At 52.9% G+C, this 16,864-nt stretch overlaps 2 protein-coding genes across 7 annotated transcripts; both read right to left on the bottom strand.

Annotated features, from left to right (window-relative positions):
• Positions 1-3,529: 3,529 nt before the first annotated feature.
• Positions 3,530-8,832, bottom strand: SPEF1 (sperm flagellar 1). 6 transcript variants are annotated; one of them, XM_037811557.1, is made up of 8 exons: positions 8,174-8,831; positions 6,802-6,901; positions 6,248-6,404; positions 6,033-6,072; positions 5,858-5,918; positions 5,517-5,640; positions 5,321-5,424; positions 3,530-5,077 (listed from the first exon to the last, which is right to left on the bottom strand). In XM_037811557.1, exons 1-8 carry the CDS (start codon positions 8,280-8,282, stop codon positions 4,750-4,752), a joined length of 1,023 nt encoding a protein of 340 aa, XP_037667485.1. In that variant the 5' UTR covers positions 8,283-8,831; the 3' UTR covers positions 3,530-4,749. The 6 variants fall into 6 exon arrangements, 5 of the variants coding, with proteins under 5 accessions (XP_037667485.1, XP_037667489.1, XP_037667486.1 ...); XM_037811556.1 differs by having other exon boundaries at positions 3,531-5,077; positions 6,802-6,913; positions 8,174-8,830; XM_037811561.1 differs by lacking the exon at positions 8,174-8,831 and having other exon boundaries at positions 5,517-5,564.
• Positions 8,833-10,748: 1,916 nt separating this feature from the next.
• On the bottom strand, positions 10,749-13,570 carry CENPB (centromere protein B). The gene has a single exon (XM_037811455.1). The coding sequence runs from the start codon at positions 13,305-13,307 to the stop codon at positions 11,490-11,492; it is 1,818 nt and encodes a 605-aa protein (XP_037667383.1). The 5' UTR covers positions 13,308-13,570; the 3' UTR covers positions 10,749-11,489.
• Between the last annotated feature and the right edge of the window lie 3,294 nt (positions 13,571-16,864).

Below are 16,864 nucleotides of genomic sequence, written 5' to 3'. Positions count from 1 at the left end.
GCGGGATGCGCCTTGCTCGGTGCCGCTGGGTGGGAAGGGCTCCTCCACCCGGCGAAGGAGCAAGAGTCGTGGCCTTCGGGTCTTTAGGGGTCGCAGCAGCGGCTGCATCTGTTTATCCTTGTGTCCTCTCCTATTCCGCCTGCCGGAAGCAGATTCTCTAAAGTGCCGGTGGAGAGCCGCCCGGAGCACAAGGCGCCCTCCTTCCAACGTGACTAGGGGAGAGACTGCGTGGACGGCTGAGAGCCAGCTTCTCTCCGGAAGGCACCGGGTCATCGCCTTTGGAACACCCAAGACCCCACCCTCCTCTGAATCTCTGTGGCCTCCTAACCTATCTCCTGGTCACTGGATTGCATACCATTAGCAAATTAATCTTCCTGAGTTATTGTTTCCATCGCGTCCCTCCCTGCTCCTAAGAGCTACGCAAACTTGTTAGCAGCATCTTGGGTGATCTGTGAGCACTGGCGTTTGACATGGCAGCCTCCAGCGCTGACACTGGGAGGTTGCCACATTCTGATCCCAACCCACTCACTCCTGCCAGAAGCTTTTTCACCCCACCCCCACCCCCCGCCACCAGGCCATGCAACCCACAATGCCCCCCTCATTGCATTCCCATGTCTATTGTTCAAGCTCTAAAGTTGGCAGACTGTGGGCCCAAAGTAGCCTGCCAGATGTATTTTATTTATCTCACACGAGCTTTTATTTTACTCTGTATATTTTTAATTCACAAAGGAATCTGGATTTCCAGCCTTCTTTTGAAATATTAGATGATCCTGGCACCAAAGGCTGAATGTCACTAAGTGGTAGCTGCCCCTGTAAGGGCACTCCAATTTACCATAATCCCCAACAATCCCTATTCTCTCACATTTACCTTCCAGATCTGTGCAGACATTTAATTTTATGTTCCCCTTTCCCTCTTTTTACTTCCCTTCCATCTGGAATGTTCTTCCCAGTCTCATAGCCAAAACTCATCCTCCTTTCAAGCCCATGTTAAGGCCTACCTTTTAAATAAAGTCTTCCTAGTCACCTTCTCTTCACAACCATCTCTGATGTGTGCTATTGCAAATACACAGACTACCAGCTGATTGTCCACTGCCTGGGCTATTGCCTAACTATTAACTTTCAACAAATATTTACTGAGTGTAGATGATGAGCGAATTATTGTGAAGTTGAAAGCACTCACAGTTTAGCATGGGAGGTACACCACACAGAAAGAGCTGTGGTCTCCAACCCCTGCCAAGCCCTCCTCACCCTCCTTGGCACTGGGCAGTCTGGCTGACTGGCCAACTGGGGGAACCTGCAATACAGAGCTGCCCGTGCCTGGGGATACCACAGACTTCCAGGGAAGGCCCCAGAGCCACCATGGGTGCAGATGGTTCTGGAGCCACAATGGGTACATTTCCAGGAAGAAATGATTCTTGAACTCTTCTTGCAGGGGGGAAGTCAGGTAGAAGGCATATGGCTGCCCCATTGCTGCCCAGTGGGCCTGTGTATCCAGAAGAAGGTGTGCTGACAACAAAGTGTTTCCCAAGCTCCGGGCTTCCTGTGTGAGGGGACTTACTGAAGCCAGATGACTGAAGGAAGTGACAGGCCCCTACTTGGGGTTGAGGACAGTATGGGAAGGAATTAGGAGCAACGCCAGGTTAGGAGAGCAAATTAGGCACATCTAAAACAGCCACTCCAGCTCCAAACACATGGCCTTCTGGACACTATTATTAGCAATAAAAATAAATAAAACCACATTGGGAACCTGGCAATATCTAATAAAGCTGATAAATGCTGACTGTATGATAACAGCAAACCCACTCTTAAGTATACATCAAGAGCCCTGTATACAAATATTCATGGCAGCATTACTTCTAATGGCCCCAAACTGGAAGTAACCCAAATGTCCATCAACAATAGAAAGAATGAATAAATTGTGCTACATTCATGCAACAGTAGATTATATAGCAATGACAAAGAACAATCTGCTGAACACATGTGTCCATGGATGGCTGTTCCAGACAATATTGAGCAAAAAGAAGTCTGACACAAAAATTATATATACTGTATTCTCCGTTCTAGTATATGTGTTTTGGTGAACATGTGTATGCACTTCTCTTGAGTATACATCCAGGAACAGAATTGCTGGGACATAGGTTTGGAGGCCTGGCCATGTGTCAACTAGCTGGGGTGAGCTACATTTCCCAAAATTCCCTGTCATTTTCCAATTACAGATCTTTTTGCATGAGATTTGGAGGGTCGAAGAAAAGCAGTGGACATACTGCTTTTTTTTTACCCTTGGAAGATCCGGGCAGGAGCTTTGAAGGCCATACACATTGCTGCTGATCTGCTGGCTCACCTCACTGATGTGGGGTAGCAGCCAGGTCTGCAACTGCTCCACCTTTTCCCTGGACCCTCCTTCAGCTTCTCTGACTCCTGGGCCAGGTGTGTGTTTAGCTTCATGACAAAGGGTGCCAGCTTCTTTTGCAGGACACCCACATCATCAAGGTTGGAGGTAGTGAGAAGTGACATGAGTTCCAATTTGTCCTCAAAGGTTCCAGGTTATACTCGTGGGTTCCAGCTTGTCCTTTCTCTCCCCTATTTTATGTCTTTCTTCCCTTCCTGTGGACTTAAAGCTCCAGGATCTGATGCAAAAAGCAACAGCCTTACAGACTATTTAACCAGTTCCCACAATTATGTGAAGACAAACCCCTGCAACAAATCTCTTCTGCTTTTTCTGATTGGACCCTGACTGATACAATAGTGTAGGCATGTGTTTTAACTTTATAAGAAACAGCCAAAGTTTCTGAAGCGAAGCGGTTGTACTAGTTTACATCCCATCAGCAGAGTATGAGAATTCTAGTAGCTTCACATCCTTGCCAACATAAAAGGTAGCAATTACTAAGCAGGGAAACAGGCCACCAGTTTTCAACCTCTGCTTTGAGCCATGCCCTTGTGGAGGGCAATTTCACAGTATCAAAATTATAAATACCTCTATCCTTTGATCTAGCAAACCCAGTTCTGGAATTTATCGTACAGATATACTTGTGCACAATAATAAATTATAAATGTGTGAGGTTATTCATTGTTGTATCATTGTCATTAATAACAAAAGAGTGAAAGCAAATGTTCAAGGAAGAGGAATCTCTAGGATCTGGCCCAGCCATCGCCCCGGAGGAGGCCACCAGTCTCTGAAAGGGGTGATCCCAGACACCAAACTTGCATTCTGGGTCCATGGTGCTCCTGCCAGGCAGAACTACACTACACCCTGCCCCATTTCTTGGTCCCCAGGCACCTCTATAAGTCATTCCTATGAGCTCCACACACAGGTGCCCACAGGTATGAATGCATAGACAAAACATTCGGAGCTTGGACAAAATGTTCAGAAAACAGAACTCTAGAGATCCATTGCAGACTATGGAGAGATAATGGTGCCAGTGCTGGGGTCAATGTGTGTGAAGAGCTTACAGCTAGTATAGGGCGGGTGGACGATCAGCCTCATCTGTTACCTAAGACCAGGCTGAGGATTAGTCACCAGGTTTTTTTTTATTTATTATTTTAGGAACTTGGATACAGAGAATTGGACTAAACATAATCATTGGGCAGTGACATTCTCTCCCCATTTGTCCACAAATGGTTCACTTATGAGCACCTGTGAACCTGCCCCCAGAACCAGAAAATCACAAACAACACATCAACTTGTGCTCCTTCCATCTCTGCCCATGCATCTCCCCAGGGGTAACCACAACCCTAGATTTTATCTTTTCATGACTTTTTCCCCTGGTGGTAGCTTCTAAAATGGTGCCCAGTGATCCCCACCTCCTGACATTCACACCCTTTGAGTAGTAATCTCTGCCCCTGAGTGTGGGCTGGACCCAATGGCTTGCTTCTAACAAGTAGAATAGGGCAAAGGTGATGGGATATCATTTCCATGATTGCATTACACAAGACTGTAACTTCCATCTCATTAGCAGACTCTCCATTAATGCTCTCCCTTGCTGGCTTTGATGAAGTAAGCTGCCATGTTGGAGAAGGCCACCTGGCAAGGAATTGAGGCCAGTCACAGCCAAACATCAGCAAGAAACTGAGGCCCTCAGTCCAGCAGCCCACAAGGAACTAAAGCCTACCAACAAGGTAGCGAGCTGGACAGTGGATCCTTCCCCAGCCCACCCTTCAGTTGAGACCCCAGCCCTGGATGACATCTTGACTGCAGCCTTGAGAGACCCTGAAGCAGAGGCCCCAGTTAGGCCAGGCCCAGACTCTTGACCCAGAAAACGAGCGATCATAAATATGTGTTGCTGTAAACCACTTTGTGGTAATCTGTTACACAGTAACAGATAACTAAATCAGGTCCTTCCCTTTCTTTTGCTATTACAGCGTTGCTATGAACATTGCATACCTGGTTTCCAGAACACAAAGCTTAATTTTCCCCTGGGTATATGCCCAGGAGGGGAATTACTGAGTCTCAGGATTTACAAATGTTCATGCTCCTGACAGTTAGCAAACAGCCAGAGTAAGGGCCACACCATGACCACACTGTCTTTGTCAGGCCTGAAAGTGAAGCTGGCCTCAGTCCATAGAACTTGGAACCTCCCAAGCAGTGGCGGCACAGATAGGCAGGCACAGGGAAGAAGGGCACTGTAACCTTTAATGGGGATAGCACTGCCCCACATGCCCCAGACATTCCTAAGCCTTCCCTGCTGCTCTGGGAGGATGATTGGCATAGGCAGAGCAGATGTTTTCCCCACTCCTGGTTGAGCCCACTCCTCACCCCTTCCTCTCCAGCTTCTGTGGTCTCCGGCCCCTTGTTGCATACCGGTTCACTGCCCAGGAGCGGCAAGGGAAACCCTGGGCTGCTGGGAGCAGCTTCCCTCCTGGCCGAGGGCGCTGAGAACCAGGCTGGATGGAGACGCTGCTGTCCTCAGAGCTGGGCAGAGACCGGGTTCTAGAGGTGTGGAGAGAGCCTGGGGGCCGCCCCCCGGGGCCCAGCGCGGGGAGCACCAAGGCCGGGCCCCCGGTGTCAGACACTGCTTTAGGGTGCTTGCGGGGTTTCTGCACGAGGCGGCGTCTAGATTCTGGTGAGCGGTCCATTCGCCTGACCCGGATGGAGTGGGAGGAGGCGGCTCAGTCCCCGGTCGCTATTCTGAGGTATCCTTCCCGCTGCCCCCCACCTTCACCCCCATCCCAAGGGAGGGGACGCTGGCGCCCCAGGAGACTCGAGCGAGTGGCTGGCTCCGCCCGCCCCTTCGTCCGTCTGTCGGTGGGTCGGCGGGTCGCGACGTCCGGGCTCCAGCGGGTACCCCGGCGACCCCTCGCGGCGGCCCAGGCCGCAGCTCACCGCTGCTTACGCTCTGCCTGCTGGAGACGCCGGGAGAGGTCGTCGATGCGCACGTTCTTGAGCTGGAGTAGATGCTCCAGGCGCCTCACCTTCATCTGCAGAACCTGGGCGGCGCCCCGCAGAGGTCAAGCTCCGCGGCCCCCTGACCCCTGCCGGGCCCCAACACCCACCCCGCGTCTTTCCAGTGTCCCCTCACCTGTACTGTCTCCTGCGAGGCCAACAGCTCCTGCTCCTTTTCAGCAATCTGGAGGACGAAGCTTGGGTCGCCCTGCAGGGCCTGGCTATACCCTGGAGCCCGGGGCGCGGGCTGCCGACCACCCCTGGGGTGGGGTCAGGTGGGAAGCAGCTTAGCAGAGGCCTGGACCTCAGGCTCCATCCCCAGACTTCCAGGACCGTCGGCCGCAGTCCCTCCACCTCTTCCCTCTTTCTTGCCTTCCCCACCTTCTCAGGCGCAGCTGACCCTCGCCTCCCAGCCCTGTTGGAGGCACATCACCAGGGCTGGTGAGGTCAGAAACCCCCAGCCACAGCGGCCCTTACCTGAGCTGCTCCCCGATTTGCGAGTCTGGGGCACCTTCCCCTCGGGCCTTCTGGGACAAACCTGAGGCAAAGCAAGTGGAAGAGTGATCGTATTGGAGTCCCATTCTCTTGTCTCCCTCACTCACAGCAAGGAGCGACAGGAACAAAGGACAGGAGGAAAGGGAGGCTGCCTTACCCACATCCATGTAGCCGCTGCCATCCTGGGGAGCCAGCTCCTAAAAGAACCCCCGGGTCCGCTGTGAGCTCGGCCCGGGCCATCCCCAGGGACCCCCATGCCCCTTCCCCGGGCTCCCCAGGGCAGGCTCTCTTTGGCCAGGCACCCCTTCTCCCCACCTATCGCCAAGACGGGACGTTAGGAGAAGCGCGGGGGTGGAGTGTGGTGGGGGGTACCTGTAAGGAGCCCCCTCCCTGCTTCCGGCGCCTCTGCCGGTCCTCCAGGCGCTGCCGCAGCGGGATGAGCACCAGCTCCACCACGCCAGGGACGCATTGCGCGATCTTGCGCATCACATCCTCAGGTACCGAGAAGTTCAGCTTGTTCAGCACTTTCCTGCGGGGCAGACACGGGGTGTGGTTGACTGGGTACTGGGGGAATGAAGCTGGAGGAGGGGGTAGGGGTGGGGCGAAGAGGAGAGGGGACGCGGCGGTCGCAGTCTGAGCGCGCAGCCTGGGAGAGCCCAAGAAAACCGCATCTGAGCCGCCCCTGCTTGGGTGTCCCGAGGCTCCTTGTGGCCTCCCCAATGGAAGCGTCCCTTGATTTCGTTACCAGACGATTCTGTCTGCGTTGCCCCTTCCCACCCTGCCACCAACACACCTCCACCTCGGTCGGCCAAGGCCACTGGAGGCAAAGAAGCTGAGGGTAACCCTTCCTGGGGAGGGGTGCGCCTTCCCTGGGAAACCACTGGAAGGGCTGGAGAGTCCGCCCTGGCTCCCAGGTGTTCTGCTACCTATTCAGGTGACCCCAGTTGCTGAGCTTCTGCTGGAGAGAGTTGGCTGGAACATAATTGTGCATCTCCACCATCTTGGGGAAGTAAAACTTGATGACTTCTGCAACCAGGACTGAAGGGATAGGAGTGGGAGCAGACATGGAAGGTAGAGGGATGGATAAGAGAGAAGGAGAGGGAGAAGGAAGGGGTGGAGTGGGAGAATTGGAGGTTGTGGAACAGTGAGACCAAGTGGAAAGGTGGAAAGGTGGAAAGCGGAAGGATGATACAGAGGAGGGGGCATCAGAGGAGAGGGGAAAGGGAATAGGAAAGAGAGATCAGTGATCCACGATCTGAGGAGACTGTTGCCAGCATATCCCAAAGGAGCTGCATCCCTTTCCCATTAACTCAGGGCATGGGGAAACTGAGGCCTCTGGTCCTTTGGCAGAGAATGAGTCTCCAAGAGAGTCCTTCAGGAACCTTGGGCTCCACCCTAGGCATTCACACAGATGCACACACACACACACTCCAACACCAAAGTCCTCAGGAGACAGTCAAAAGATTCACAGAGAGACTCCACCCCTACAGATATACACATAGTACTGAATGTGTTGACACACAGGACACACATATGCCCAGACACACACAGGTGCACATATAGAACATGCACACACACACACACACACACACAAAACACGCAGAGAAGCACAGTCATACACCTCTATCCCTGGAGTCTCAGGAGACAGTCACCAACTCATACACAAACACAGAGTCATTTAAGCACTTAGAGCTACCCCCCCCAATATAAACACACACACAGATGCACACTTTGTCATCAAAATACCAGGAAACAATCTCAGACACACAGACATCCCCACAATCACAAAATCACGAAGAAACACATATGTACACAGACCCCCCCCCCATACATACAGGATACAACATGTCTACCCACAAATGGACACACAATGCTCAGACACCCATAAGGCAGGAACTAGAACACACACAGTATGCACACGCACATACACGGAGATGCATAAATACATACACAGGCATTTATCTTAAAGTCCCAGGAAGGAGTCATAGACTCATATACTCAGAGACACACATGCCACACACCATATACATGCCTAGACCATGCAGACATACACACAGATACACACATGCCCAAATTCCCACAGATGCACATAGAAAACACACACACAAAGCACACACCTCTACAATTGAAGTCCCAGGGGACAGTCAGATTTCCCTGCTCCTTGCTCAAGCACAAAAATACATATGCAGAAAACACCCTTATATTGGTACGTACAGAACAGAGCATGTAAACAAACACGGACACACAGAGACACACCCACTCACACAGGCGAACGTACACAGACACAGGGGTGCACACCTCCATCACTGAAGTCCCGGGACAGGTTTCGCTTGGGCCGGGAGAGAGGGATGTTGTCTACCCACAGGTACAGCTGGTGCAGCGCCTCCTCATCCACGCTGCTCTCCATTGGCACCCTGGCAAGGCCAGGCCGCTCCGGTCGTGCAGCAGCTAGCCTCCACCTCGCAACCTCTCAAATGCCTCCTACTCAGTCACTGCCAGCCCCCAGACCCACCTCTGTCTCCCTAATCCGGAGACTCAAGTCCCAGCAGGGAGCAGCCATATTGTTTTTTTGAAACCATGGCAACCTCCTGACTTGCCAGGGAGCAGAGGCTTCTGGGAATTGCAGTCTTTCCCACCACTTCCTCCCAAAGCCGTTTTGAAAAGCTGGTTAGAGGTTCCTTATTTTCCCCTCCTCCCCAAGGACTCAGCTCTGTACCCACGCTACCTTCTGACTGGCTACTGGCCAGCTGTGCAAACTGCAAAGGCTACCATGCCCCCAGAACATCTGTAACAGCACTCCCAGAGCTGCAATTCTCCTTCTGGGCCCTTCAGCCATCAGTCCCAAGAGTAGGCAACCTCACATCCTAACATTCATTCGGCTTTATCTAGAGGACCACTGTTAATAAACTGCTATCCATCTGGATTATGTGACAGGCTGAATGATAATGCCTCCTAACTGGGTCCCTTACCAAAGCTCTGGGCTCACAGGCATTGCCACCCCACCCCCACCCCCCCTTGCAGCAGCAGCAGGCCACTTAACTCCCTAACACTGTTTCTTCCTTTGTGAAATGGGGATGGTTCTCACCTATTTGTCCCAATGGGTAATGGGAAAGAGCTTTACAAACTGGGGACGTGTTAGTATTTACAGAAGCCCCGTATTTGTCTGGGGTCTGTGGGAATGGAAGTTGGTTACAAATATATGAGCTAGAGCTCCTGTAGATGCTTCCATACTGTTCATCTCCCTCCAAAGGGGTATCCTTCCATGGATTAGAAATTGATTTCAAGAACTAGTTCATTTCCAAACAGCACTATTCTTATACGAAGGTTGGAAATATGTGACTCTCCTTGGTGAAGAAGAGGTGCAGACTAGTAGTATGGGGGCACTTCTAGGGTCAGTCTGCAGGGGAAGCTTGCTTTCAGAACAGATTAGCTATGTGGCTTCGGGCACATTACCAGACCTCTCTGTGACTGTTTTCACATCATTTTACTTACCTTACAGGATCTCTGTGAGCAAATCCATCTAAAGCACTTAAAACAGCACCTGGCACACAGCAAGGTCCCTAGTAACACCAGCTGGTGTTTCCATTGGGGAGGTTATCTCAGCGCTAGCACAAGGGGTGCTCTTGTTGGCAGGAGACAAATAGAGGCAATTTGCTTTGTTGGTATATGAGGTGAGGGCCCTAGGTTGGACAGGGGGTCTGGGACCACCAGAGAAGGCTGGGGGTAGGCTGGGCTTTCTGGTCTGCTTCCCCAGGGCTCAGATTGGGTGTGTGTGTGATGGTAAGGGAATCACAATTACTCTTTGCAGTCATTTAGTTTTGAAGCCACTTTGAGGCCACTTCCTGTTTCAAAGCCATGCATGGTGACCTTACCTTTTAGAGGGGACCCCCCCTCCCCCTTAACATTCCAGGGTGGGGAGAGGAGGAACTGCAGGGAGATGAGGAGGTAGAGGAGGGAATGCAGGAGTACCATGCCAGCCCCAGGCCAGGTGGGAAAACCGGTTTGGGGCCTTGCTCAATCTCAGGTCCTCCCCTGGCTGGAACCCCTGGGGCTCCAGGGCCTCACTGAGGGAGGGTAAAGGAGAAGGGCTGGGATCAGCAGAGGAGCCTGTCATCACCTTTGAACTGTCATCCCCCCTCCCGCACCCCCTCCCCAGAGGGTACCACACAGGGAATTACCAACTCATCTTCAGCCTCTTGGGGGTGCACTTGGCCCTCAGGATTTTAATGGGTCAGCCACTTCACTGTCCTCCTGTTACTGCCTCCAAGGTGGCCACCAGGCTTGGAGATGCCAATCTCTGGGGTCTAAAATGCCCCCTCTTAAGGCATGAAGGTAAACCAAATGATAACACATGTGCCCTTCCAAACTCCAACTTGGAACACAGGAGCTGCCCCAATACCGTCTTCTTTCTGTCCTTCTAGCTCATTCCTCCAAGAGCCTCTTTAGCTAACTTTGTGGGGTCTGGTACCCAGATGCATGTTTGATTTGGCCCAGCAGGGACTGCTGGCTCCCTCCTTCCCATCCCAGCCAAATGACCCCAAACAAGGCCCAGCTTCCTCAAACCCACCTCCAGGCAGTTACTCTGAAGACCCCTTCCTCTCTAAGCCCCATAACATTTAGACACTGAGGTTGACCTCTCACCCCAGTCAGGGCCTAGCCTGTGGCCACCATCTCAACACTTGCTTTCATGTCCCACCAGCTCAGTGGGCAAAGGGAACTGGGAAAGGATGTGTTCCCAAGACGGACGCAAGCCCAGACCATGAAGGATGCACCCTTGGCTGTTAAAACGTTCACCCCCACAAAAGGGGGATAGACGGATTTATTGAATTCAAACTGGGAAAGGAGCAGCTGGAAGGCTAGACTCGACCAGCTGCAGGTCCCCTCTGCCCAGGATGGGGTCCTACCAGAGAGGGACAAGGCCTGGGACCTGCAGCTGCCCATGCAGGAAGCACCCATCATCACTCCCCTAGAGGGCCTCTTGGGAAATCTCCAGTCTGGAAAGAAAACCAAGCGCCAAAGTGACATGGACTGGGCCAGAGAAAGGGATTGGGGAGGTGGGAAAGCAGGCAGAGGCAGGCTCAGGAGCCTGCAGTGAGTTACAACTGTGCTTCTCAAGGCAGCCCGGGGGTGGGGAATGGGGGCAGCCAGGCTTGGGGAAGCCTAGGCCTGGCCTTCCTCCAGGAGCCCTTCCCACAATGGCTTTGGGGTACCCCTCCACCAAGGACCTGGTGTGGTCAGCAGAGGGGACAGGCACTCTCGGGCTGGGAGCGTCCAGGGCCCATCCCTGGCTGCAGTTGTGATCTAGTCCGCTGATGGCATGGTGTGGTAGCACCAGACAGCTCCCCACCCACCCCACCTGGTCCCCCAGGCCCAGGGGCAAGTGGGGAAGGAAGAGGATTCTGAGAAAGAGGCAATAAGCAGGCAGTGAGGTTGACCCCAGCCCCAACCCCGGGCCCTCTTAAGGTGACTGGATTAGTCACAGGGCCAGGGGAAGCTTTCCTAAAGGATCTGGGGCTCCCCACTCTGGCTCCACCACAGCGGCCACCCAGAGAGTCCTTTGCCCTCTGGGCTGGTGCTGCCACGTTTGGATCAGGGCATGGCTAGGCCCAGTGGCTCAGCTCTGATGTCCCAGACCCCGTCCTCCCGCCTGCCTGGCATGGTTCTTCCTGGTCACGTGGACCAGATCATGTTCCAAGTGGAGGATGTGGCTCTGCACACGGTCATCAATGGGGAAAGAGGTCAGGTACCTCTTGACCATGGCAAAGTAAGCCATGGCCTCCCCGAAGCTGGGAACGGGCACCTCATCACCATCCTCATCATCATCGTCCTCATCTTCCTCATCATCATCATCATCCTCATCTTCTTCCTCTTCCTCACTGTCCGACTCAGAATCCTCCCCACCTTCAAGGAAATGGAGGGTAGGGCACTGGGCCTCCTCCTGGGCACCGTAGCCTCCAAAGCTGCCGCCAGCCTCCACGACTCCCTGGGCCCAGTCCTCGGCTTCCAAGCCCTCAGAGGAGCTCTCCTCCTCCTCCTCATCATCATCACTGTCATCAACATCGCCCTCCTCCTCCCCCTCCTCCTCCTCTCCCAACTCCTCCCCCTCACCCCCTTCTTCCTCCCCCTCCTCCCCTTCTTCCTCCTCCTCCTCCTCTGCATCCCCCTCCTCTTCCTCTTCCTCCTCCTCTTCTTCCTCCTCTTCCTCCTCCTCTTCCTCCCCCTCGCTCTTGAGGGCTGTGGTGATGGTGGCATTAGGGCCACCCCCGAAGCCAGCCTCCCGAAAGCAGGCAGCTATGTCCGAAGCCTCCACTGCCTGCCAGGCAGCAGCCACAAAGTGGAGGGCCTCCATGAGGCCCAGCTGCAGGCGTGAGCGATCCTGGCCCTCCAGTGCGGCCATGGCCTTGAGCAGCATAGCCTGGCGGTAGTGGCCCTTCACCTGCTGGACCACTCCCCGCTCCAGCGGCTGCACGGTGCCCGACGGGAAGAAGGCCAGCTGCACATGCCGCAGGCCTGAGGTGTCCAGAGACTGGGCAGCCAGGTGGCCGGCCAGCAGCAGGACACGGCGAGACTCGGAAGCCATGCGGGAGTCCAGCGCCTTCAGGTACTTGGCCAGTGCCTGGGTGGTGACACCTCCCTTAGAGTTGGCAGTGTAGTCGCAGGGCAGGCCGCCCTGGCCTGCACGGGGCTTGGCTGACTTGCCCGCCACAAGCGGGGGCAGCTTCTCGCTGCCATCGGCGTTCGCGCACAGCAGGACGCTCAGGCGCTGGGTGCCCCTGCGTGCCCGCCCGTCACCGCTACACAGCCCCGCGGCCTGATCGGGCAGGAAGTCGTACCACAGACTGGTCTCGGTGGCGCTGAACACGTCCTGTGAGGCGTAGCCCTCGGCCACCGACGGAGGCTGCTCGTCTCGAGCACGCCGGCCCGCGCTGCCGCCGCTCCCCTCCGAGGGCACCGAGGCAGGGCTGGCGGGCGCCGCCGGGGGTCGGGAGGAGGCAGCGTTGCGCGCCCGAGCGCGGGCCACGCCGCTGCAGGACACCACGCCGTGGCGCCGGCGGAAGCGGTCCAGCCAGCCGTTGGAGGCGGTGAAGTCGTCCATGCCCAGCTCCTCGGCTATACGCAGCGCCTTCTCCTTGAGGATGATGCCCTTGACGGGCAGGCCGGCGGCGCGGATCTGCTGGAACCAGGCCATGAGCAGCCCTTCGAGCTTGTCGTAGGGCGACAGCTTGTTGGTCTTGCGGCAGGTGGAGGCCACACCGTACTTGCGCTCCGACGCCAGGATGGCGCGCTTGTTCTTGAGGATGGTGCTGAGCGTGGACGGCGGGATGTTGAAGCGCCGCGCGATCTCGCCCTTGCGCAGGTCCGGGTTTTCCTCCACCTCCTGGATGATCCGCGACTTCTCCCGAAACGTCAGCTGCCGCCGCTTGGGGCCCATCCCGGCGCGCCCCCCGCCCCGGGGCCCGGCGCCGCCGCCGCCGCCGCCCCGGGGCGGGGGGCCCGGGCCCACGGCGGGGGCACCTGGCGGCCCGCTCCCGCGCGCCCCGCCCGAGACAAAGCGGCTCGAGGGGCGGCGGGCGGGGCGGTGACCCGGCCGGGCCGGGGGCACCTCTGAGGCGCCGGCGGGCGCGGCGGTGGGCGGCGGGCGGGGGGCAGCGGGGCGCGGCGACGGTGGGCGGCGCGGGCGCGGAAGGCAGGAAGTGCCGCGGCACAGGGCGCAGACAGCGCGGCGAGCGGGGCGGAGCGGGCGGAGCGCGATCTCGCGGGAAGCGCGGGGACGCCCGGCGCCGCCTCCCGGCCCTCCGCGCACCCCCCGCCCTCAGCCGCCCCGGACCGGCCGCGATGGGGCGCTGCGGGAGCCGCCGAGACTCGGGCGCCCGGGGACCCCTGGGCGGAAGCGCGGACAGGGATGCGGGGCCCAGGCTTGCATCGGGTGGGCAGCGATTTGTAGTTCAAAAATATTAACAATGTGTTTTTTTATTAGGGTACAAATAACTCACGTTTATTGAGGAAACTGAAAAATGCAGGAAGCTAAAAATCACCTTTCACCCCAACACTAGGGAGAAACGCAGGTAACATTTTGATACATTTCCTCCCAGTCTTTTCTCTAGGCGCTTGCAGAGTTTTCTTTTTTAATTTGTTGTATATAACTGGCATCAGGCTGTATACACTATCTGGCAAGTCCCACTGTTTTACCGGGCATCGGGCGGTGAGATTTTTGCCATATCGGTAAAAAATTTTGCCAACATGATTTTTAATGGTTGTATAACGTTTCAGTTAATAGAGGAATAGTAATCTACGTAACCCGTATTGTTAGACATTTAGGCTATTTTTGTAGGCAACACCACGCTTTTAAATTTATTTGTGATCTTTTCAATGACGTTTAAAAATTTCTGGTAATCCCACAATCTGGAGATAAATACTGATAACATTTTGCTGTGTCACTTTCTGGATTTCCATGAGTAAATGTATGTGTTTTCACGTTCAGAAATAACGTCATGTATATACATAAGCATATATACACAAATTCTTGAAACCCCTTTCTCCTGCACCAAACACATAAAAATGGTAAGTTCTTATATCAGTAAATCGGTTGGCCACTGTACATAGCAGCTTTGTTCACAGTTGCCAAAAGATGGAAGCAACCCAAGTGTCCATCAACAGATGAATGGATAAACAAAATGTGGTATATACATACAATGGAATATTATTCAATCATAAAAAGTAATAAAGTTCTTTTAAAAAAAATACAAACAAAAGGGAACTTCCTGAACATAATAGGACATTTATGAAAAACCAAAAGCTGGTATAATATGTCATGGTGAAAGATGGAATGGATTTTCCTTAACACTGGAAACAATACAAGGATGTCTGCATTCATTGCTTCTTTTCAGCATTGCACTGGAGGTCCTAGCCAATAAAGAAATGAAAAGAAATAAATGCTGTAAAGATTGGAACATAAAAAAAAAAACAAAAATGTAATGAAGTTCTGATGCATGTGACAACGTGAACGAACCTTGAAGATACCATGTTGGGTGAAATAAGCCAGACATAAAAGGACAAATATTGTATGATTTCACTTATATAAAATAACTAGAATGTGCAACTCTACAGAAACAGAAAGTAGATTACAGGGTACCAGAGGTGGGGGTGGGAGTGGGAATGGAGAATTAATGTTTAATGGGTACAGGGTTTCTGATTGGGGTGATGGAAAAATTTGGGTAATGGGTGGCAGTGATGGTAACACAACATTGAAAATGTAATTAACATCACTGAATTGTATGCTTGAAAGTGGTTAAAATGGGAAATGTTATGTTATATAAATGTTACCACAATTAAAAAACAAAACAAAACAATGAATGCATTGCAGCGTTTAAAAAAATAGGGTAGCATGAAGAGGAACACAAGCAGTAGGCAGTGGGGAGGGCTGTGACCAGGGGACAGGCAGAGGAGCTAGAGCTGGATGAGCCTTCAAGCAAGTCGATGTGGACAAAGAAGAAAAAAGGACCAAGGATGGAGCCCTGGGTGCTCCAAGGTCATGGGCTCAAGAAAGGACCAGCTAGAAACTCAGGAGGAACAGCCAGTACAGTAAGAGGAAAAACCAGGTCAGTTTTTGGGGGTGTTGAAGGCCCAGGAAAGTGTGCATTTCCCTGAAGGGAAGCATCTTTTATATGTTTATTGGCCATTTGGATCCTGTGAATTTTCTAGTCCTGTCCTTTGCCTGTATTTCTCTTGTGTTTGCCTTTTGCTTGACTTTTAGAAGCCCGTCAAAGGCTCTGTGTATCAAGTCTTTGTTAAGTATTGCAAATGTTTTCTCTCAGTCTGCCACTTGTCCTTTAACTTGTTAGGGAATCTTCTGGATATGAGAAGTTTTTGGTCTTCAGCAAGGCTTCTGGGTTTGGTGCTTTCCCATCCCTGAGATATAGAAAATATTCTTCTAATCACAAGATCCAAAAGAAAACTTTGCCCTCCATGGGCAAAGTCAGTGCTTGGCCCATGGTGGGTATATGGTCACTGTGCAAGGTCCACCTGGCTGAGGCCTCCTTCTCAGCTTCAGGAAACTGTGTCCATGTTTCAGAGGTTTTATCCTTGTGCATACATGTCCCTCCTGCCTCCTCTCCCATCCAGGCTGATAGTCAGTGGGTATTTGGATGGGCTTTTTTTTTCTTTCTTTGCTGAATTTTCCAAGTTTTCTTTAATATACAGGTACTACAGGAAATGAAATGAAAAGAAAAAAATGGACAGCTTGCTGAAGGGCTTGAGAGATAGTGATTAAGTAAATGGAAGGAGTACTAGGCCTCGTGGGCAGCTTTCGACAGCCTGGGCCAAGAGATGGGAGGGTGGACTGTGGGCTTCCCTAGGGTCGAGAATTGGAAAAATGAGGCTCATAGAGGGTAGCAGGGGATCCTAGGATCCTAGATGGCTTAGTGGGGTAAATGGTCATTTGAGAAGGCGTAAGAGTTGCCCTGAGCATGCCAGTAGGCAGCAGGTAGACCAGAAGTCTGGAAATGGCTATGCCAGCAGCATATGTGAGTGGCTTATTTTCTGTCTTGGAAATGGCTGTACCAGTGCCCTCTATTTAGCACCAAGGATAGGCTCAGAGGTAGAAGGCACTGTATGTAGATGTGCTGATGGGGACAGATGCTGTCAGCATGAAGAAGGGTGTCCAGATATTTAGGGACATCCCTAGAGTATCCCAGAGCATCCTAGAGCCAAGAATCCCAAGAGAAACACCTCCCCCCCCCCCTGCCAAACATGCCCCTCCATAGAACATGCTCTATTAATTAATCTGAAATAATGCTTGTCCTTCAAAAGTATTTTAAAATACAGACATTTCTGAGGATAAAAACATTTAATCACCTTTAATTCTGCCATGCAGAGTATATCCTTACAGAATATTTTTCTGTGCATATTGTTTTTAATGGGATCACTCTCAGCATACTATTTTGTAGTCCATATTGTGAACATCAGTGGGTTTCAGACTTCTTTTACTTT

This window comes from Choloepus didactylus, chromosome 19, assembly GCF_015220235.1.
Source record: "Choloepus didactylus isolate mChoDid1 chromosome 19, mChoDid1.pri, whole genome shotgun sequence".
Taxonomy (NCBI): domain Eukaryota; kingdom Metazoa; phylum Chordata; class Mammalia; order Pilosa; family Megalonychidae; genus Choloepus; species Choloepus didactylus.
This window is presented reverse-complemented; position numbering and strand designations above follow the sequence as displayed.

Excerpts from the sequence above, each read along its gene's own strand:
- SPEF1 (XM_037811556.1), bottom strand. The coding sequence starts at position 8,282 with ATGGAGAGCAGCGTGGATGAGGAGGCGCTGCACCAGCTGTACCTGTGG. Across the intron at positions 6,914-8,173 it reads CCGGGACTTCAGTGATGGAG|TCCTGGTTGCAGAAGTCATC; the intron begins GTGTGCACCCCT and ends CTATCCCTTCAG. Across the intron at positions 5,078-5,320 it reads CAGGCAGAGCGTAAGCAGCG|GCGAATGGACCGCTCACCAG; the intron begins GTGAGCTGCGGC and ends CATCCGGGTCAG.
- CENPB (XM_037811455.1), bottom strand. The coding sequence starts at position 13,307 with ATGGGCCCCAAGCGGCGGCAGCTGACGTTTCGGGAGAAGTCGCGGATC.